At 38.1% G+C, this 24,096-nt stretch overlaps 1 protein-coding gene across 1 annotated transcript in view; it reads right to left on the bottom strand.

Annotated features, from left to right (window-relative positions):
* Nucleotides 1-21,667, bottom strand: part of LOC6651469 — a 38,648-nt gene extending 16,981 nt beyond the window's left edge. Inside the window, exons 1-2 of the mRNA XM_023180298.2 lie at nt 21,111-21,667; nt 3,058-3,167 (exon numbers count right to left, since the gene is read on the bottom strand). Coding sequence (XP_023036066.1) covers nt 3,058-3,167; nt 21,111-21,168 — 168 coding nt within the window. The 5' untranslated portion in view covers nt 21,169-21,667. The remainder of the gene's footprint in view (nt 1-3,057; nt 3,168-21,110) is intronic.
* Nucleotides 21,668-24,096: the final 2,429 nt, after the last annotated feature.

Here is a 24,096-nt window from a genome sequence, read left to right as displayed (position 1 = left end):
ATTTATTTATGATGCGAATGAACTTTAATTTATAATAATAGCCTTAACACGACAACAAGTTCGTTCGTAATTTTGTGTAAGTAATAAAGTAATTTATTTCGATTTTCCGACTTGGTTATTGTCCTGGTTAACCTTGCACATGTCTCAGCTAAAAAGGACATGGGGGTAGACTTTATTTGATTGACACGCTTCAAAATAAATTGCATTGATTGCATGTAGCTTAATAATATTAATAAACCTTTTTGGTTTGTTTGTTGAGAGCGGTGCGGGGACTTACATATGTGTAATTTGTACTACAAATGTCGCCATTACGCGACCCGCGTTTCCCATGGGTGTATGTGTGTGTGTGATGTGGTCCAATCGATAAGGTACACGCAGCAACAATAAAGTAAATACGGCTACACACTGAATGACCAGTCCTTAGAGCTAGCTGTCAGACACGCATCAATTTTGATCAGGCACTTTCAAGTATTTCCCCCGTTGCGCCAGCAAGTCAAGGTAGCGCCACTCTAATACTCCACAATAATAATCATCATAATAATAATAATAATGCCAATGTATCTCAAAGTAATGAAAAAAGCGAGACATTCTAAATATTTGTTTTTCACATTCCTTTCATTTGCCTCGGTTTCCCCCTTCAGGACCTCACACCCACACACACCCCCTATGATGGCTTTTTACTGTGTTTGCTTTGGCGTGTCGAAACGAGAAAGTGACTTTTGTTGCTTTCTTTTGTTTCATACCCTGTATCCAGCCCAAATAATTGGGTTTCCCCATGTTTTATGGTATTTTTTTGTGGAGGACATACATCCAACTAAACAAGAACTATTCACTTTTGTAAACTATATTTAGGTAAATTAAAAAGTATATATGCATGCCTCACAGTATTCTTACGAAATTTATAAGCTTAGGGTAACTTGAAAGTCGTCATCTCATTTCATAGTATGAAATTTGCGCCCTTTTATTTATTAGTCCACCCATGTTATGCTGTTGCTTTTATTTTCGTATAAAAAAATAATGCTAAAAACTGACGGCAAATCAAAAGGTCATTATTGTGCACTGACCGGTCTGCTGTCGACCATAATTAGTTTATTTAATTTATATATATTTTTGTTTTTTTTTTCATGCCGTCGGCCTTTTGTAAGTCCCTACACCAACAAAAAAAAAAAACAAAAAATGGTGTTTTTACATGTGTACCAAAGTAAGCCCTGATCCCATTTCATTTGTTTTCGCATTCGCATTTGCGTTTTAATTGCCCTTTTTAGTGCCACTTCCACACAATTTGCCATGGTTCGTGTAACAATTCGAATGGCATCGGTCCGAGTACCGTACTCACTTATATATTTAGTTAATTATACTAATTAGCTATAGCAGTAGCCACCAACTCGACCATCTGGCCACATGGTGAAAAAAATTAGACGGCAACAGGCAGCAGAGAGTCCACCGTAACCTGCCTCCACCCTCTTTTGTCTCTGACTTTCTGCGGCTTGTTGGCTAATTGTGGACATGTTCTTATTTGTGCGACTCAACCGCGCATTAAATTTGTTAGTCTGACACTTTGGCAGCAATCCGAATAATGCCACCAGGTGAATTCGCACGAATTTGCATGCAAATCAGACAGAGAAAGCTAACTTTAAGTTGAGCTGAGTCACGGACATGGCAAATGTGATGCAAGTGTGCGAAAATAAATCGAAGTCAGAACGAAAAAATTTACGAACCAAAAAAAAGAGATGGAAAAAAGCACCACTAAATGTTCTGATTTGACTTAAACGTTTAACTATTTTTTTCCAATTTAACAGTAGGCTTTTGAAATAGTAAACATAAGTTGCTTGAAAATTTTTAGCCAACAACGTGAAATATTTTGTTTCAAATTGCATTCCTTTTTTCATATCAACCTAGTACCAGCGAATAAGATAATAATTCTATTTCAAACGACTAAATAAATCACAAATGAGTTTAAATTAGGCAAATTTATATTCTCCTCATTTTATTTACCGATAAAAGGCATAATTTATAGAAACTGAGAATATTCAACCATTTATCTCACCTCAAATGTGTGTCACAATATTTTGTGGTTTTGTTTATTCAAACATAAACCTGACAATTTTAGGTGAAATTAAATTTTTCTTTTTCCGTTTCACTTTATTTTTTAGTTTAGTTTCATGAACCATCTTGACTCTCTATTATACAATGAGCAACATAAAAACGAATCAATATTATATTAGCTTTCCTCTTGACATTTTTGTGTGCCATAAAATTTTGTACGCTTTTTTTATGGCACTTGGAGAGCGAACAAAACGTCAATCTAGATGCCAATGACTGTGGCCTTGAATGGTCCGAATGCCCCCCGGTAGTTTCAAGTGCTCGTTGCCACAAAGTTCACAACTAAACTCTCAGGTCAGGTCAGGTGGCGGCTAGCTCCAGTCCGGTCACTGGGGCAACAGAACCAAACAGTTCATTTGCCATAAATCTCAAAAGCGGAGCCGAGCATTGATTTGGCTTATGTGCGTGCGTTTGCGTGCCTGTTGATGTTTCGTGACACTAATAGGCAAGTCTGAAGTGAAATTAATTGTCGAGTCTGGGGTGAAAGCGAGAAAACGAAACCAAAACTGAAACCAAAACTAAAACCAAAGAAGAAAAAAAAAGAAGAAAACTCGAATCGAAATGACGGAAGTGGGCAAGTTTATGACCTGGAATGCGCTGAAGAGGCGGCACGGCCGAGAAGCTCAATTTAAGTGTGCAACTTTTTCATAGTGCTGCAATTGTCCACAATTCTCTTCTGGCGGCCTTTGACTACCACAAAGTTGTGGCAGTGGCACAGCCACGAAACTTGCACGAAAATTGTGCTGCCTTGGGTGCCTTGCGATTGAGTTTCGTTTGTCGTCACAGGTCCGCAAACTTTTGGCCCATGCAAAGAAAACTCTCGGACAAGCCCAAAAGGCAAAACTTTCTTTGTATGCCAATTTTTTTTATTTTTCAATTTAAAGTTTGTAATGCGCTTTCCATTTTGAAAATATGTATGTCGCTCATGGTTAGCTTAATTGACCCACTGCTTACCTTAAAGAGTATTTCCGGTTGCACGTTGTGTCTGCACTTAAATGTGGCGCTTGATCCCCGTTCCACATATCGGGGCACTACCAATTGTACTTCCAGATCCGATTGTCCATCTGTAGACAGAGCAAATAAGAAGAATGAAAATTACAATTAAAGTTAAAGCAAACAAAATATATTATTAAATATTATGAAAAAGGCATAAGGACAATCAACATCGATATCGATTACAGGTTAATTGAATACCGATTAAATAGATTGCGTTCGCAGCAACAAAAGGAAACAAAAATGTTAACAACACAGACATTTTAAAGTGCAGCATTGTGTACAGCCAGCAGGTGTCCTTCGAAAGGACCATAAGGGGTGCCTGGTGACCTGCCAGATTACACGACATACTCTGACCTCGAGTTCCGGGGCTCAATAAATCTTAATTTGTTTGCCAAAGTGCACATGAGAAATTTTTCGCCTGCATTCCAGTCGCACGATGAACACGGCACTGGACCAGGCCACCCCAGCCCCAGCCGAATTGGGTCCGTGTACGGTGCATGGTGTGGAGCCTGTCAAATATTTTCACAGAGTGTGCGGAGAGGTGTTCATTTTTTACCTCGGACAGGGTAACATGCTCATCCCAAGTACACTAAATTGAGCCTTAAAGATGAAATATTTATATTTGTTCACACTTCACACGAAGAGGCATACACATACACGGACAGGCAGGCAGGCTCACAGAGAAGGGGCACCCACATAACTGTCCTGTCACACGCTTCGTATACGTTATGTCAGCGGGTGACCCGTAATGCAGTTGATGACATTTAGTATGTTTTCTGTGTAAATAACTTGTTCACATTTTGCCCATAATTCTGGTCAACCAAAATGTGTGCATACTTTTTGGAAAATAGAAATCGAGTCTGTAAAATCCATCGGAAATGATGTAATTCAGTTTATAAATTTTTCTAAATTCTTCCACAGTCATTGGAAATCGATGGAAACCAAATTTCTAATGCCCAACCAGCACTTCCGTCATTCGCAATCATAATTAAGACATGAAGTGAAAAAAAGAGGCAAACACATTGCCCCACTTTCTGTGTGGTGGAGGTCTCGGATACCGAAGGCCGGAGGTCTCGGCCTATCCAATGGCGCCAATTTAATTTTCCATTTATTCACACCACGCGTCTATCGTCAGTCACGCAAAATGTCAACGACTGAGTAAGTAAAAAACGTGTCTGACAGCGCGAAAAATATGGAAATAAACGGAATGAAGCGATACATAACGAAACGAGAAGAACAAAACCAAATGAAATGAAGCGTGTCAAGTGTGTGTTTGTGTGTGTGTGTGTGTGTGTGAGTGGCGATGAGTGCGCAGGAGAGAGATGTGGAGTGGTCTATAGGTCTGCCTGTTTGGCAACTTGTTGCCATACATGGCATGAACATGGCAAACCTTCATTGGTTTGGTGTCGTAACCCCGCAGCATGACGTATGTATGTATGTTTGTAAGTATGTACGTGTTCAGGACGCACGCTAACGAGCCGAAATTCACGAAAATTCAATCATAGCCCAGTCTGCTTGGCCAGAACTCGACAGGCCGCAACCGCAGGCCAAAAGAAGCAGAAACAGCCGTAGACAATATCTGCCACACACTGACTGGGCCAAAGGGCCTGACACCTCATGCCAGAAGGCTGGAGATGATTCGAGATCCAGCTGACTTTTATCTGCTGCTGCCTCCATCATCTGCTGGCTTTATAATCATGTCGAATTTTTGGCATTAACGTCATTTTTTAGCCCTTGGCAGATGGCCAATATTGTATGTATGTATGTATGTATCATCACCAACCATGAGAATAACAATAAATAAAGAAAGAAAAAAAACGGAAAGTTTGAGTAACGAGCCCGCTGACAAGATTCCCAGCAACCGCAATTATGTTTTAGTTTCCAAAAGTGAGGGCAGGCGAACCATGGTAAAACCAAAAGCCACTAAAAATATTCATTACTGATCCTGGCCGAGGTCCTGACCCTGGCAAAAAGGAAAAGTGTGCAACAAGCTTAAACTCTCTTTGTGTTCCCCAACTGCCTACTGGATGGATGGATGCCTGGATGACTGGCTGGATGGATGGATTGTTGGCAAAAACGAGCTCCCTTTGACAGGAACAACGTATTGTTGTACGTGTTGTACTTTTTTACAAGCGGAAATTGATGATTTTCCACGCGCGGAGCGACAATAAAGCGTGCATCATGTCAGAAAAACGCAAATAATCAATCAATCAACATTAATCAACGCTCAGCAGAGGCAGGACGCGGCAAGCCTCAAGACAGTCTAAATGGGCAACTGTTGCAACTGTTGACTAAATGGGCGTGGTCCCATAATGCCTGTGAATTGACTTCAACAACTCGATTACTCTATAGCATTGGCATTGCTATTGGCATTGGGATTGAATGTTTTTGTGCTTCCGAGGCAATTGAAACTTACGAATCAATTGTTGTCGTTAAAGGCAATTGAGAATAATTTAATATTTTCGTCTATCGAAATGAACGTGAAAATAACAGATATCTGTCAAGTGGCATATTTTTCAAAATAAATAAGCAAACAATCCTTATCAACAAGTTTAAGGTTCTTATTGAAACACTTAGTACACAAATAATTTTAAAAAAGACTTTAAACATTTTTATTAAAAATATCCATTGCTTGATATTCCTCAAAGAATTTTACGTTTATAATGTAAAACATTTTCAAAGAACTGTGATTTTTTCTGAAATATAGAGAATAACACCTGATCAGTGGAGACCACACAAATCCAAAATAAATAATTATCGTATTTTCAGAGTACGATAATCTACCTTTAAAATTTTGACGCTTTAGCAACTCTGATTCCAAGCTCAGGAAATGCTTCCTTCTGTTTAAATATCAAATTTATTCTTGCTTGTTAGTTTAGTCTTTTGATGTTAGAAAGCTAACGCAATTAACTTAAAGGAGTCTTTTTACGTAATTTTTAGACATTTCGTTTAAGAAACTCAAATGTAAATATTAAATTTGGCAATCATAAGCTTGTTCGTAAATATATTTGTACACATTCGGCAAAGGTTAAACCGGTAACCGCAGAATAGACCACTCCTTGTAAACCGATATTCATATACAAAAATGAATTGATTAATGACTTAAAGTTGGATCAGAGTAGCTTATTAATAATTTGGTTATGGACAGTTTAGGACCAGCAACTGTACTAATGATTGATTGGATGTGGTCCCCATACCATCATGTGTACTGAAAGGCACATGTACAAACACCAACGGCAACACCTTTTAGGTCCGACAACTGTTTATCTATCGGCTGGCCACTAATTGCACCACAATACAAACAACAAGAGCACAAAAGCATAAACAGCATTTGCCGGGCAATTGTATTCATATTTTCAATTGATTACTAAATCAATATTTGCACTTCGCCGGCTGCTCTGGGGAATACAACGAAAAGGAATGTGTCGGCCAAGTAGTAATGGGACTCAACACGCCGATTGCAGTGACAACACTGAACGCAATTATACTTAGTGACTACCATACAAAAGTATGTATCTCTAGGGCAGAGTCTCTCTCCTATGTTTCGGCGTATGTGTGTGTGTGTCTCTGTGTGTTTGCCTGCTTGTCCAACTGTCAGTCAGTCAGTCTGTTTAACTCTGGCCGACAGTAGAACGACACTACTGCTCGAATCATTATGCTTGATTGGCAGGCAACCGAATGCGTCGAGCACATTCCATAGAGTTCATTAAACACAGGGCAACTCAGTCAGTTGACTGGGCTGATGGTCTATCGTCCTCTAACCAATATATATTGGAAAACTGATTTCCTGTTTCTCATTATGGCATTGTTCTTGACTGAAGTTTGTTGTCGAATAACTTGTCTTTCTTGACGTCGATAATTTTCATCATCCTTTGCCATTTTCTAATTGATTTGTGGCCATGTGGCTTTTTCAATTTCGATTTCTGCTTGAATGAGACCAGAAATGACAGCTTACCAGTGCCGATCACATTACAACAATACAAACTCCAACAAATGTAAAATTGACCACAAAGCCAAACATTTTACTAGGCATACATATACACAAAAGAAAATTGAGAACCCAAAGGCAGAAAACAAAAGAGGCAAAAAAACAAATTCCGATGGGCTTTGAAAAGGATAACGTTTCGTACAGTAAATTTAGACCCTGGCAGACAGGTCCACCACGTCGAGGGCATAAAGTAATTTTATAGAACAAATCACTGGCATTAGCGGATATAAATCCCCGTTTATCCTTGCCAGTGTATGCGCGCGTGAAATTTAAATATGTAGCAGACAAACAAAACAGGCCGACACACAGACAGACAGATAGCCAGCCAGCCAGGCAGGCAGCCGGGCTGGCAACATTTGGGGCGCGGTGCCAAGAAAAATGGCCAGGACATGGCCTCAACATGTTTTTAGGGGGAGTAAACTTAAAGATAACAAAGTATAAGCAAGTTAACCAACTAAACAAAACTTGAAATATTTGGGGAAATGTGGATACATTGGTTGCTTGGTATCTTTTATGTATATGTACATATGTACATATATGTTGCATTAAACTAATTACTGAACAAAATAGATTTATTTAAAACTTCTTCTTTCTTTCACATTTTACTGAAACATGACGTTAAATGGAATTGAAACTCCCAAAACGAAATATACTTTAATTCACACTTTTATATTTTAGTCACAATTTTTAAATTAAATCAGAGCCGAATGCTGCTTGAATGAAACCCAAATCAAAGGAAAATAACCAACGTGAATGTCTTTCGCTGACTCACACAAACACACACACATATATTTTCACAGTCATGTTCATGGTCCATGAACAAAAAATAAAAAAAAGAAAGTAGCCAATGTAATGGCCAAAACAAAATATGAAAGAAAATTACGGGGCAAGCCAGAACCAGAACGAGAGCCAAAGCGCCACAGGAAGCCAACTTCCTGGTTGAAAATTTTATCTGGACAGCAGCCCTGCCAACAACAACTACAACACACACACACACACACACAAAATAAAAGAAAAAATCCGTTTATATATAAGAAAATGGCTTCAAGGACACCTCATGCTAGAGCTTCTTCTGGCGGCTGCACACAACTACAACTACAACCAGCCCCGGCACAGGCACGTAAAGTACATACAACACGCCCAGCGCCCATTTACAAGGCCATGGAGCAAACACATGTAGGCCATGAATCTCATAACGAGTGTTAGACATGCGCCACGGAACAAATTCTTGGTATATTTGACTGTGTGTGTGTGTGTGTGTGTGTGTGTGTGTGTGTGTGGGCTAGTATGAGGTGCGCCCGACTGGACGACTGGCAGACGGGGTGGCCAACAGTTACCGCTCCAGTGAGCGCGACCTGGACCTGCCTCGTAAAGATGCAGACCATTAAAGAAATGAAAAGCAAACGCTGCCAACAACAGCAACGATGACTATGTATGACGATGACGACGATAACGACGACCCAGCCAAGTTTGACGGTAAACACATAAAAATGCCTAAATTACTTTTAAGCGAAATTATGTTTTATTAATGAGTTGGCCGGCAAAAACATCAAATTAGAAGGAACGCCAAACCATTTTGGTTTCAGTTTCAATAGCGTTTCGTTTATTTGGTCAACAGCCGATGCGGCGTATACGCAATTAAATTTGTATTTTTCCTACATTGTGAATTTATGGACGTGCCACAACACTCACCATGTGGGAAATGCTCATTTCCGGCCTTCGTTGCACCATTTATTTATCAGCCACACAAATGTTCCACAATCAGTTTGGCAAACGCATTTAAATCATTCAGAACGACAGCTGACAAAACATTTGCAAACCAAAATATAAAAAGCAAAACAAAACGATACACACAAAAACGAATATGGAAAACTGAAATTCAAATTGCAATTGCGGAAAATCAGTTAAACCAGTTTTGCTGCCTCTCAAAAAAACGTAAAAACAACAAAAATGAAATCGAAATTTAAAGTGAACAAGTTTTCATTTTGGCCTGTGGTTGAAGAATTCAAAACATTTCTACCCCAAACAGTCTGCTGGACAATTAATAATTGCCACGCGCGCCTATACGTCGACTGACAACCAACATGAGGTTGAGCCAGGGTAACAATTTCATGACGTACATATACGTAATTTCGTAACGAATTTGTGCTCTCCTAATCTCTAATCTACACAAGCATTAAGCCGGTGACATAAACATAGGACCAAAAGACCTCTTCCGACACCCCTGACTGCCTGTAGCCGTACCTGGAGCATTTTTTTCCGGGTCCGCCGATGGTATTGCCATTTATGTATGTTTGGCCAACTGCCGAATGAGTTTCTCTTTGCCAAAAGGGGGTATATTAGTTTCAAGTTCGCCTATAGACAACCAATACCACAGTATTATATTATGGAATTGAAATATAGACAACATTGATTCGAGAATTCATTACAATTTTCTATTCTAGTAGATTATCAAAAAATATAATTTTTACTTTAATCTATATGACAAATTAGTTGCTTAAATGAAAATATTTCTACTATTTTTGAAGAGCATTTGCAAAGTCCACATTTCTCTTATTTTTTGTTGGCTTCTCATTTTGATCAAAAAAGAAGAAAAAAACACAAAATGGTTGGGCCTCCTACAGTTTTTGTTGACACTCGGCCGCACCTGATGTCCATTCCATTTTTGCCAAACGACAACTTGTTTTGACATTGTCTGTGGCAAACGCAACAAGGACGAAAAAATCAGAACGCTTTTCTTCGTTGACCCAGCTGAAAATGCGCATTAGTGTGTTGAGTGTTCAACACTGAAATGACGCAGTTAAGGAATACGCACTACACATACATGCATACAAATATGTATATCTATATTGTGAAATTTCTCTGAAACAAAAAAAGAAAACTGTGCAAACTTCTGCCCCAAGTAGTTTTCAAAACAAAGAGATGCGAACAAAAGTTCACTCACAATCAATGCGAGAAACTGGTCTCTGTGTTTGCATTCAAATTCCAATTCAACTTCCAATTGCCGGCTAGCCGGAGGCGCCATTAAAAAATCAACGCCCAGAACCCAGAGGCGAACGGGCAGGCAAAGTGCCTTCATTATGCGACTGCCTTGTGTCGATCTAGTGCCAAGGGCTGGCATATTTTTATTCTTATCCAACTTGAATATACATTTAGACATACCGATATATACATACATATTTACTTGGCTATCTATGTGTGTGTGTTTGTGTGTGTATGTAGGCAGAAAAGGCGTAACAATCAGCTTGGGGCATCATAAAAATCTATATGTAAACGTGGCTTTTGTTTGGACTGCATGATTTCTGGCGATTGTAATCAATAATTTACGCATTTTCATTTTGGGGCCTCTTCCCAGTCCCTTTGTCGTTTGGCCCGACCACTTGGCAAACGAAAAGTCTGGGGGCAAAGCATTAGCATTGGGGCCGGCAATTACCAAGACTAAGAAGTGCCAGCCATTCAAGTGTGTCCCTGTCTAACTGTGTGTGGGTGTGTGTGGATTTTCGTTTTCCTTTTTGTTGTCTTTTTGTTGTTTCATTTTTGGTTTGGCCTATTCCCAAAAGCCTTTTTCTCAACTCGACGCTGCATAAACTTATTTTACGTTTAGTTTGAAAATGGGGAAAAATTGTGAAATTTTTGTTTTCCAGCCACGTTTTGGCAATGTTTGGTTCTTAAAGTTCTTTCGATGTTAATTTGCACATCTTTGTTTCTTTGGGGTACATATTTATTATTTATTTATATATTTAATTTTTGCTTTCTATAATGTTTTTCTGCTGCACATGCCTCATGCATTTACTTTATTATATGCTTTTTTTTCTTTCCCCCTCTCTCTCTCTCTCTCTCTCTCTCGGTTCTCTGGCTCTTATCCTAAATCCCATTATAACAAAGCTTCCGCAATTTAGTTGCTGTTGTTGTTGCCCTATTATTTAGCTGGTAATTCCTTAAGGATTGTGTTTGCTTGAGTGAGCATGTGGCTGCCAATTGACGCATATTTGGCTTTGTGCTTTGGCGCCTTCAACAATTTTTATCTTTTACTTTGCTCTTTTATATTGTGTATATATATATGTATACCTATATAATATAGAATTATTGAGCCAAGCTGTGATTGCGAACTCTTGAGCAATCTTGTGCCATGAAGTGTAACAGCAGCTTGAGGAATAATAAGCAGCTTAGTCGCGTTCGGGTGTTGGCTTTGAATTTGAAATGCGAAGAATCAGCAAGATGTAAACATGCATATGTAGCTATTTGTATGTGTGTATGTGTATGTATGTACTTGAGTTTAATTAGAGCCAAGCGCAAATGCGGCAATTAATAAGGCACCAAAGCGAGCCAAAGTCACAGCTCATACACCAACACACACTCAAGGAGCAAACATAAGCACTCTACATTAATAATATTAATTTAATTTAACGCACGAAATATTTTATTCATATGCTAGCAAATAAAAAACCCAAAAAGAAAACTCATAATTGTACACTCTTCATCATTGACTCCTGGTGCTACTCATTAGCTTGAATTCCACTGAGTGGGTTGAGTCCATTGAATCAGTCACCTGCCGCATACATATTAACTGCAACATGAGCCACAAAATCATTATAACAGTCAACACAGGCCAAAACAGTTGGATAAATAATTACCTTCTTACATGTATCCATACAAACACACGAAATACACACACATACACATCATTAACTAACTACAACAAACGTTGTCTGTTCATGAAGAGTCAAGCAATTAATTAGGCAGCTCTCCCACTCACTCCCAGTCCTTTGTAGTCTTTATCTCTTTCTCGTTTAATGCAAAATCTCACCCAACTGAAACGGAACGGCGCATATGGTAAATATGCACAGCTTTGTCTCGTAGAATAAATTGATCGGATTATTGTAGCAACAGTCGAAGCCTGAGGGCATTCAGTTGCAAGTACGTACATATGTATGTGTATGTAAGGATATATTCACAAATCACCATCTGAATGTGTTGTTTATTGCATTTAGCGTGTTAGCAAATATTCTGTTCTTAGCGCTGAAATGTAGGCTATGAATTTTGAAATGTCCATTTAGTATACGGAAAACTAAACTTTCCTTCAACACATCGTTTGCTACGTGACTATAATTATTTCAAATAGATTAGAAATCCGATCGGTATTAGCAACACTTATCGTAGATGTCTAGACGTTTTTCTGCTATTTAGTTGCGTTTTAAATAATGCATTATATTTGCTTATAACTTGTGCATTCTTCGAATAGGATTATAGACTTAATTCATAAGTCCTTAATTAAGCTTTTAAAACTTTGAATTCTTAAGTTGACCTAAGCTTTTTGCTTCAAAAATGTTGCAACTTAAAATGCTTAAGTGCAATTATCTGCATTTTTGATATTTTCGTTAAAATTTCTCCAACCGATTGTAGTTTGCGGTTTGCAGGGTAAATCAACTAATAGTCATAATTATTATTGTTGTTATAAAGTTACTATGCAGATATTACGTTCATTATTTAGTCACAAAGTAAATAATAGTAAAAAAATACTCTCAAAACTTATAAGTGCTGCTGTTAGAGAACTTTTGTTATTTATTTATTTATGTCACTATAGCGGCACAAAATATAATTTCACTTCTGTTGTTAGTTTGCCATTAATTTCAACTTCATCGGCTGGGCACATTATCCTTTTGCCATTTAGCTGCACAACCTATGTGTTGTTGTTGCTGTTGTTTTTGTCCTTATACGATTTGTCACACAATTCGGCCGACTCACTCAATTTGCAGTAATCACACTTTATTTGGCTCATTTCGGTGTGTTCATAAAAAAGAGGAGAACGCCGAAACAGAAGTTTTGGTCCCCAATTCAGACATTGTTTGGTGTCGGCGTCTGTGTCCTCCTTTCTCAGTCTTTCTCTTTTAGAAGCAGATGTGCTTACTTATTGTTTCTTGTGCGTTTGTATGCGTGCCTAGATTTTAGCTAGTGTTTTATTGCCTACTTTAGGCGGCCGCCCCTTCTACTGACTTTCGCCCGGCTTTAACAATACTTTCAAGTGAGCACACATACACACACACCCCAACAAACAACCAGGACAACGAGGACGAGGACTACTACGACAACGAGTGCAAAAACAAAACATTTGCCTTTCATTTGCGTCCCCTTTGCATAATAAAAATGTGTAGTTTACTTTTACTCTCCACCGCCCGCGACCAACTCAGTCGGCCAACTTTGCTAGCCCTTTTTTCCAGCATTTGCTGTCGTTATTGTTTGTTTGTTTGTCTGCCTTCTTGTTATATCTCTCCGCGTGTGTGGGCGGTAGGGAGAGGTGCTTGAGTGCGGTAGGAGTGCCTTGTATGTGTGACATTTCCGCCTCTGTTTAATTTTCCATTCAGCATACCCTTTCGCCAGAGACTTTCTCATTCACTTTCGTTTAGGTTCTCTGTATTTCGTTTTTTTTTTTTTTTTTGACAAGATTTTATGTGTCGTTTCTCTATATTCTTTCTTTTTTCTTTATTTTGAATTCACTTACAAGCCGAGGGCTTAATAAAGTTTTTAGTGCCTAGACATGTTTTTGGTTTTACTCACACAGAGACGCTGCTTTTTTTTTTTAATTAATTTTGCCTACTGCCAACGAAATATATTGTTGTGTGTTCGTGTGTGTGTGAGGCAGTATCTGTGTTGAGGTAATAAAAGGAAATGCAAATGCCGGCTGAGCTTCTGCCTAAAAATTTTTGTTAACTTTGGCAGCGATTAAATTGTTATGACTGCCTTAAAATCACTTCAAATATACTTGAATTCTTTGCTGATTGTTCTGGGGGAAGCTAAAAAGTTGAAATATGATAACCAAGAATTAATTAATTTGCTGATTGCCATTCTCAAATGAATATATACTTATAGTATAATAGCAAAGCAGGCTTAGTGTGGAATACGCAAATAAATCTTCAACTCACAAACTGAATGAATTATTTTTTTCACCCAATTTAAGCAAAATAACACAAAATCCCGACAAATGTCATATTAGAGTTACTTTTACACATAACAAATATAAAACAAATGTGCAAAAAAAATATAAGTTTCTTAACACTTGTCTAAAGTATCCCTTATTCTTATTTGCCTTCTTAATGTTAAATATTATTAAAATTAGAAAAACTTTTAAAGCAATATTATATTTGAGCAAATCAGAAATCCATATTGTTAAGTATATATGTATATTTTAAAGACATTTAGTAAACATTTAAGTAGAGAAGAAATTAAATATTAGAATTATGGTAGTTTTCAGATTTGACTTAACCTTCAATCCACTTAAACTCTTAATGACTTGCCAAATCTCGGACAAATGAAACTTTTATGCATATTTGTAACTGTGGACTCTGCGATTTGTTTTATATTCATTTTGTTGTCTTTGTTTTATTGTATTTGCTTGACCATGGGACCCGCTTATGGCTTAAGCTTAGTCGGATTTTGTGGGACCAGAAATTTATGCGCCATCAATTTAGCCTTTGAACCTGAATTTTGGACTTGGTCTTGGACTTGGTAGACTGGTGGACTGGTGCTTCCGCCTAAATCCCTGCAAAAACCTCAGAAAACTTGCCTTTTCTAACCAAACTCCAGAGCTGGCATCATTCATTCTGCCGGAATTGCCGGCAGCGTTTGACTTTAAAATGGTTTCGACCTTTGTCAAAAGTTTTGAGGCCAGAAACTTTTTGTGGCAAAAATCAAACTGTGGATAATAATGAATGCGGCGAAAATGTGTTGTTGTGGACTAATACCTCGACTCTCTAGCTATGTACGTCCATGGACTATGGACCTCATCTCTGGTATGTGAGCCTGAATAATTAACGCTTCAGTGCGCAGCATTCCAGCCGGATGCTGTTTGTCATTTGTAGAGGGTCAATTTACATTTCGATTTTGCTGGCAATTTTCTCACATTTGCTTTTACTTCTCCGTTTTTTTGGTTTTCTTTTTGGTTGAAATAGGAAATCGTGTTAGCATTTTGCTGACCCATTGCCTGCCCCTTGCCAATTTATGGGTTTTTCTTTCGAGAGAAATTATTATTTCAGGCTTTGAGCAAGAGTTGGGATCATTTGCAAAATGGCTGTTTTGTAATGCCAACGCATTTTGTGATTTGGGTTAGCTGAGATTTATGCTGCAGTTACCCGCACACTCCTTGATTAAGGCTCATTAAAACCCAAACCAGTGAAAGAACTTCAAAGAGCGGCTAAAGTTGGCTCCCAAACAGAAAAACCAATAAAACACAAATATCGCCAGATATTTTTTCTCCGGCACAAAAAAAGGACCAAGCGGTTCAGTGTCAACAAAGGGACGGTGCGCGCGAAAGCCACAATAAAAATGACTCTTAATAAACTCATAAATTTAGTGAAAAATGAAAAATCGATTTCCCTTTCATTTTTTCATTTTCGTTATTGTTATAACAAAAGTGTCACAGCAAACGCAAACCAAGTCAAGTTGTGGCAAAGCACAAGACTAAGGCAAATCTAAATACACTTAAGAAAATTGTTTAACCAAAGTTGAGATGGCTTTTAACTTAATTGTTGTAAATTAAGTGGTTTTAAGTTAACATAAATATAGTTTAACGAAATATATTGATACATACGCTATCTAAATATGAGCCCTAACGCTTTAAATCATTATATTATTCCTTTTATTGGCCTGCAATTCATTTGGCAGCTATTGCTTATCTATATGCGGATACAAGAATAACTGAGCGATTTAAGGTATTATTTTGAATACCAATTTACAAATTTTATAGAGAAATGATATAACCATGAGTAACACGATTCAGTTTGAGTTGTTTTTGTATCAAATACTCTTAAAAATTTTTCTTGATTTTTATGTAAAAGGAATGTTTCTCGTTTAAGTGAAGATTTCTTCCATAAGTGCTGCAGACACCAAAACTATTTTTTCTGGGTGTACTTTTTGGGTTTTTCTAAAGAAATTTCCCTATTTTCTTTTACAATTTTTTCGTTTTTCCTTTCTTTTTTTTTTTGAAGGGCAGCGCCTTAAATCCCTTTTGATAAAGTGCTTTCTTTCTCTTGCCACTCAAACGCCCAGCAACAGACAGAAGCGTTGAGCTGACTGGCAACTTCGTGGTGCTCTGCTTTAAGTGTCGCATTATGGCCATTTTCAGTGAAGCCTCGATAGCTTTGCAATAGTCCGATTTAGTGGCGGTGGCAAGGAGGGATTTGGCATTACGAGGCAAACAGATTTATTCATATTCTGTCATGCGTAATTATTTGCTGACATTTTAATAGTTTTTGCCCCCAAGTCGTTTTTGGAATTTCACAGTTAACGGAAATTTGATTCCTTCTATTTTTTTTTTTTTTTACTTTATTTTTTATTTGTCTAAATACTTCTTAGTGCTGTGTCAGCTTCATAAATATTTGAAGAGCCCGCACTTAGGCATAATTGTTTTGTTTTTTTCCGCTCTAACTTTTTTCATTCATATAGATGTTGGTGTTATTGTTGCTTCTGGAGTTGTTGTTCTTATTGTTGTTGTTGATGTTACTGTTGGTGTTGTTGTTGGTGCGGGTGCGCCTGCCCTAGGGCAGCTGGCATCTGTCACACACATACGAGACCGTTTTTAATGGGCTCCTGTTTAACGACATTGCCTGGGTACATCATAAATAATACAAATAATAGGAATCGCATATAAATGTATATACGGATGTACCTATACCTATATTTATATATCTACATACATATGTATATAGATTGAGCGAAAGAGGGAGAGATGTATTCTACATATATAAAATTCGTTTTCCATGTTTGGCGGCTGTCGCTGTGGCAATTTGTCGTGTGAGCAACTTTTTGATAGGCCGCACCATTCGTTTGCCGCTTACCTACCGATAAACCTGATATGCCTTTCCTTTCTTTACCACCCACCAACCAACCCACTCCAACACACACACACACACACCACCCACTTGCTCCAACACCGTAAAGTCCTTGTCCTCGTCCTTGGAAAAAGACGTTGAGGCGACGCCACCTCTGGGCTTTTAAGTTTGACGCTCGTTTATAGACTTTGCACACTTTGCATTTACTTTACGGCGCCGCTGATGCGGCTGATAATAAGACCACGAGGCGTATGCGCAATACCAGCAGCATAGTAAGAGAGAAAAACAACGGTAAGAATGAAACAGACGAGAAAAAAAAAGAATCAAAAGAAGAGAAAAAGTTGTACAAAGTTTTTACAGCCCGCTACACACACGCCTCATTGTCGGAGGCCGAATTCTTTGAGACCCGTTCTCATACCAGCTTTGTTTCCGCTTTCCAATTTCTCTGGGCATCGGCATGGGCAAAGATCCGGGCATTGTTATTGTTTTTGTTGTTTTTTTCTCTCTCTCGCTCCCTCTGTTTTTCGAAGCTTGTTTTATAACTTTTTGATTGTCTTTGCGCCAAATTTGTGCAAAATTGTTCAAGTCTGATGCCAAATGTTTTTTACCTGCGGCTTTGGCTTGCTCGAGCAAATTGTGTAGCATACATTACAGAGCAGCAGCAGCGACTTTCAACTGCGCTTGACTCCCATGTATAATATTTACCTTAATCTGATTTCAACCGCTCAAGTTAACTTCGACAGCAGGCTGCCGGTAGAAACTTCGCCCATGGCCTCAACAGTATCAGCAACAATTTATAGACTGTTCACAATATTTATATTTTATATCGGTTTAAAGGGTATTTTTTGAACTTTGCCTATAAGTTTTGCCGAGCCATTTGGAGTCCAAACCTACTGTCTTAACTGGCTTCTTTGCGAACAGCCCAAATCGAAGAAACATTCAAATATTATCGAATTGTCTTGGGACAATTTAAGTTGAAACTTTTTTTATCATTTGATAAACTATCCATTCCGTAGTTCCCATCAAAATGTGTATACCCAAAAAGTTTTTTGGTTAAGTATAAAGGTCCATTAAAGTGCAATGGCGAAATGTGTGTTGTCGGTACGTAAAAAAAACTTTCATTAGGTATGCAAGAAGCGTCTTTTCTACACACACACACACACACAGCAGGCACACACGCAGACACACACACACACACATGTCTAAATCACAACAAGTGAGGGGAAGACATGTGACAGTGGTAGGGTCTGTCGGTGGTAGCATTACTTTGTCAAAGTCGTCATATGGCAGTCAGTAAGTCAGTCAACGAGTCAGTTAGTCAGCTGCAGGCTGCAGGCAACGTCTATCTCCACCTCATTCTCTCGCTCTCTCTCTCTCTCTCTCTCACTCTTTATTCATTTGACTGAGACTGTCTTTTCCTCTGGCCTGTGTATGCTTGTGTGCACACACATCTCTGGTTTACCCAGTGGCAGCGGCAGTGGCAGCGGCAGTGGCAACTCTGTCCTGCCTGCCTTGCCTTTACATTGAGGTTGCACAAAATACACAGACGCACACATATATCCACACTTGAAACGCTCAGAATTATTACATTTGTATGGACATGTGGCCACATTAAGCATACAACGCGAAGGCCAGACCTGGCCCAAAGCGGTTGCCGACATTGTCGTCTTCGTCATAACCGTCACCGTCACCGTCCCTGTTGCTGTCGCTGTCGATTTAGTTGCTGTTGTTGTTGTCGTTATCGTTGAAGTGGCTCTTAGCCTGCGGCATTGGGCCTGGAATAATATTTGTGAAAATGTAAATTTCATGATGCAGTTTGCATGTTTAGTTAGCCAAATTGATTTACTTATGTTTTGCTTTCATTCCAAAATTAAATTCACCATTAAATGAAGAGCAAACTAAACAATAGAAAGGAATTACGACAAATGCAGATATCTACTTATAAATGTGTAGATACATATATATATATCCCTTTATATGCCAGTCACGTATGCCTTTTGTTGCTTCCGTAAATAAATACTCGACAGTTTTGAGAACTCAATTAAGTTGTTCCCCCAAGAACGAAGTTGAGTGCCTAATGAACACCCATCCAGATAAATAATTCAATCAGCACAATTTCAGTGCAAAGCAAAAGAGCGAGGAGCAAAAATAAAAATAAAATAAACAACACAAAAATCAATAATAATCGCATCAAATGTATTAGGGCAGTTTCGATTACACTTTTCTTCAAGCTGATAATGTGTGCTTACATGTGTTTGTGTGTATGGCTGTATGTTGTGTGTGCGAGAGAGTAAAAAAAAAGGAGCGTAAGAAAACTTTCACTTCCATCAAGAGTCTCCATAAAGATTCATTTCGTTTAATGACTTGAAATTGATTTTACTGTGGCATCGGCGCATTTTATATGACGCTCGACCGTCTTATATCCCATCCAAAAGACCATATAAGAAGACACAGCGATAGAGACAGAGCAAAGAGCAAGGGGGTTAAAATTGCAAAAACGTGCTCTGCGACAGCATCAGATCCTTGTTTTTCTTAGCCCCTGCTCCGTCATCAGCTTCAGTAACAGCTTCTCTTTCTTCTTCTCCTCCTCCTCCCACTGGTCTCACTCCTTAGCGTATTAATTTTTCAGCGATTACGTTGCCACTGACAACGTGTAATAGATACAGGCAAAACGTATAACAAGCATCCAAGAAGGAAGGTAATGGCGATGTGGAGGCTTTTACGAGCTGCTCATTGAGTTTTTGATTAACTTTCAACCAAAATGAAGCTGTAATGAAATTTAATTTTGTGGCATACTTTTCCTCTGTCGCTTATTGGTTCGTTAATCAAATCAAATTGCCACAAGCATTTTGCCTTAACTCAAACGAAATTGCCATTAGCAATGACATTTGCATTTCATTTGCCATGCAAAAGGCAATCAAATATATCTCGAAATCGATTTTAATTGCCATTGCATGCCAATGCTGCAATGTGTAAATGTTTGCTAAGCTAACAATTTTACAATTTCACAATTTATGAAAATTAAAAACTTGCACACAACTTGTTAAATGCTTCTGACCACACCGAGACCCACCGGGGCCAGACCAACTTAAGGAGACTTTATACGAGAATGTTTATGGAGTAAATAATCGAAGCGTGCACAATGAATTATTCATGAGTCTTATGGAAAAAAACAACAGCACAAAAAAATTAAACCGAAAAAGGAAACTCTTACAGAAGTCGCACAGGTGCTGCTGCCGCTGACCGTGTGCGTGACATTCAGATGTTTCCCTTGGTCCTGTTGTTCTTGTTGTTGTTGTTCTTGTGGTGATTGTTGGAGGTTTTTTTAACTCAATCAACAAGGAGTGCAAAAAACCAAGTGGGCGGCCATCAGCTGACATGCCTGTGCACCATTTGCAATTAGCCGACAGGCTTTTCTTTATTCATTTTTTTTTTGTGCCTTTGCTTTTTCACTTATGCATATTTGTCGTTAAATGTCAAAAAACTGCGCAAAAAACAGGGTACGATAATTTGTTAAAACAAAAAGGAGAAACGTCATCGAGTTCGTGTTGGTCAAAACTGGCATATCCTGGTTCAATTTCCTTTAAAAATGGAAATAGGACTTATTATTTATTCAACCATGCCATCGAAATCGATTTAAAATAATTTTGGAGGTACTGAAATTGATATATTTGCTTGAGCTTTTAATTCGTTTCCTTTCCCTTACAAATACGGGAACTTTAAAATGTTTTGAAAATTAAGCCAATTTATTTTTAAACATGGGTTTTAAAAATGAAAAGCATCAAAAAATATACAAAAGTTTTAAAGAAAATCAATACTGAAACCATTTTTAATAAATGCTTGAAACTCTTTGCTTAAGCCAAACCATAGAAATATATATATATGATTCTGGTAAATATTCAATTTTTAAGCAATTTATCAATATATCATATAATCTTTCTGCAATATGTGCTTATTTCCCAACCATTTAAAACTGTCAATATTTTCTGATTTACTGTTTGGATGGCTATTTCTTGTGAAGTGAAACCATTTGCAAGGCAGTTCAAGGAAATCAATTTACGTATAAATAGATTTATGTGCTGCACACACACACACACACACACGCGCAGTAGAAAAAAAAGACCAGCAGATAAAAGGCAACAGAAGCAATTTCACAGAAATAAACTGCACATATTTTTTGGATTGGAAAATGTACTTACTTGTTGGCTTAGTTCCTAGTAATCCTAAGAATAAAACGATTATCCAATAGCTATGCATATTGCAATTGTGGAAAGGGTCTCAATATAAAATGCAATTCTCAATTGAATTCCTTTGCAATCAGTTTGGCGATTATCCTAACAAGTTGATGCACTAGGAAAAATCGGTGGCTCGTGTCGCTATGACAACTGTCTTGGCACCAATTTCTCATATAATACTCGCCACGAATTAGAGCACAAAAATAATGTAATCGACTTAGTTACATTTTAAATCGACAGCAACGATAAGACGCGCGCAGCTCTCGAAACGAATTAATTTTATTCACGCGCAATCGCAGCCGAAAAGCATATGATGTGGCCAGCAGATGTCCTACCAGCTTATTGCCTTTATCTCAGCATTGGCTATTAACACTCACACGCACGCACAAAACTTTCACTTTCACACAACAGCACTACACACTACAGAGATGGAGAATTGGCTTGGGAATATTGGGATTGACTCTCTAAGAACCCAGAAGATACTGGCTGGACCGGAACTGATTGCGCGCACTTGTTGTGCTCGTCGCAAGCGTTTATCCTAGACTGAAGTGGCAAAGGACCAACGCACAGTCTGCCTGGAATATCGACAACCCAAAAAGGATACACCCACACTTTCACCATCGCATCGCACGCATAGGGCATTGTGGGAGGCGAAACAATCCAGTTCCAGCCAACTGCACGAAGTTCCCAACGACTGTACACACGAGCAAAATCCAGAGCAAGAAAGCTTTCCATTTGAAGCTTTTGCTCTCTGTTATCCGGCCAGTTGTTGCGCTACCGCAACAGTTTTTGACCTTATCCAGTCTGTCGCCGATTCCAATGAAGCAACAGGCGGTTAGATGGCCCAACCGTTGCCATTTCCATACTCTTTTGGCCAGCCAAAGTGGCCACTTTAAATGCATTAAGTGTGTCCCGACCTGGCTCATGCAATAAAAATTATCCTATTTCTCTTTTTTTGTTGTGATTAATTTTTGATAGTCCACTCCAGCTGCATTCATTAGCTGCTTAATTATTTTACGCAAGTCATCTCACCAGGACATCGACATCAGCCTGAATGTATCAAGCTCATATTGAATATAGTTGCGGTTGTGGTTAATTAAGCGGTTTACCAGTTGCGGTCACAATAAGCTTAACAAAGACTCATGTACTCAGGACTCGCGAAATTTGAGCAACAGGAATGTGAATTACATACACACGTTGTTTTTGTCTACGATTCGCATTAACAGACAAAATGAATTATCGCATTATGGCATTCCATTTCAACCCGAAGTTATAAATAGAATTCAAACACTGAATAAAACGTATAAATATTTTCATCATTTTCGTTTGTAAGTGCATCTAAGAAGAAAAATAAGTCCTTAACATTTGTGGTTCAATATTCCTTGAATAGTCTTCTTCCTCTTTTTATACCCTTGCAAAAAGGGTATATTAATTTTGGTCAAAAGTGTGCAACGCATAGAAGGAAGCATTTCCGACCATATAAAGTATATATATTCTTGATCAGCACGACGAGTCGAGTTCAAATCGCCATGTCCGTCCGTCCGTCCGTCCGTCCGTCTGGATCAACGCAAACTCCTCCTAGACCGAAAGAGCTACAGAGCTGAAATTTTGTAGGGTTGTATATACAGTTATACGTTGTATATCTCGGATTCAGCCGGATCGGATCACTATATCATATAGCTCCCATACAAATGGCAAAGTCACGAACAGTGACTTTTCTTAATAACTTCGTTATTTTCTGAGCTATTGTCATGAAATTTAATATTGGTGAGTTAATTATACATATAAACGATTGTGCCAAATTTGGTCAAGATCGGGTGACTATATCATATAGCTCCCATAGGAACGATCTTTCGAAAACAGTGACTTTTGTCAATAACTTCGTTACTTTTGACGCGATTGCTTTCAAATTAAACATTTGATAGTTTATTATATCTGTTAATGACTGTGCCGAATTTGATAAAGATCGGGTTACTATATCATATAGCTCCCATAGGAACGATCGGTGGAAAACCGTGACTTTGATCAATATCTTAGTTTTTTCCTATGCTAAGATTGTAGGCCGTTCTTTCGCAAACATTAGCCTTTTTAGCTTGAACGTTTTTCCACTTTGATGGCTAAAGGTAAGGAAAGAGTTACCATAAAAGTTGCAAGGGTATACAAACTTTGACGCGGTCGAAGTTAGCCCCGGCCCTCTGGTTTTTAATAAATAGTATAAAGCTAAGCTTAAGTATTTAAAAATCAAACACTATATGTAAATGTAACTAAAGAGAATGGATGATCCAGTTGATAATTATAAAATATGTTCTTAACATGATTTCACAATAAACCTCAAAATATTAGACACACATCTTTGATAACGACGATAAAGAATTGAAAATTGTTAAAGTGTTTGAAAGTTACAATCGATCTGTAGTTATCAGACCAAGTTGTTAGATCTTTTTGGTTTAATTCCTGGTACTTTATTTCATTTAGAAAAGCAGTTGGACTGTAATTATAAATTTATATTTTTCAATTTACATTTAAGGTTGCCTTAATGGACTTTTAAGCTTCACTTGAGTTTCAGTTTTGTTAAAACGAAAGCCCTTTTTATTCTATGAGGGTAGCCCATACCTTAAAACTCTAATTTTCTTGCTCTGCGACAGGCCATTACTCATGCCTGCTAATATGCCTGATGACAGGCAGTCCTCAGAGCAAGGAAATATGTACACTTAGCTTTCTTCGATTTCGGTGACAAGTTAATTGTGTTTCTCAAACTCTGAAAATGAGCGTTGACATTTTTAGGATATTATTTAGTCATTGACTTGGCTGAAAATAAATCGTAAGGAAAAAGTTTTTGTCATTGCATTTAAAGTTCGAAAGAAGAATGAAAGAGAATCAAAAAGGAACTATGCTAATTAACCATTTAATTTGCTCACACACACACACATATACACATCACTGCTGTCAT

Source organism: Drosophila willistoni, chromosome 3R, assembly GCF_018902025.1.
Source record: "Drosophila willistoni isolate 14030-0811.24 chromosome 3R, UCI_dwil_1.1, whole genome shotgun sequence".
Taxonomy (NCBI): domain Eukaryota; kingdom Metazoa; phylum Arthropoda; class Insecta; order Diptera; family Drosophilidae; genus Drosophila; species Drosophila willistoni.
Note: the sequence above shows the minus strand (reverse complement) of the source record. Positions and strands in the feature narration are given on the sequence as shown.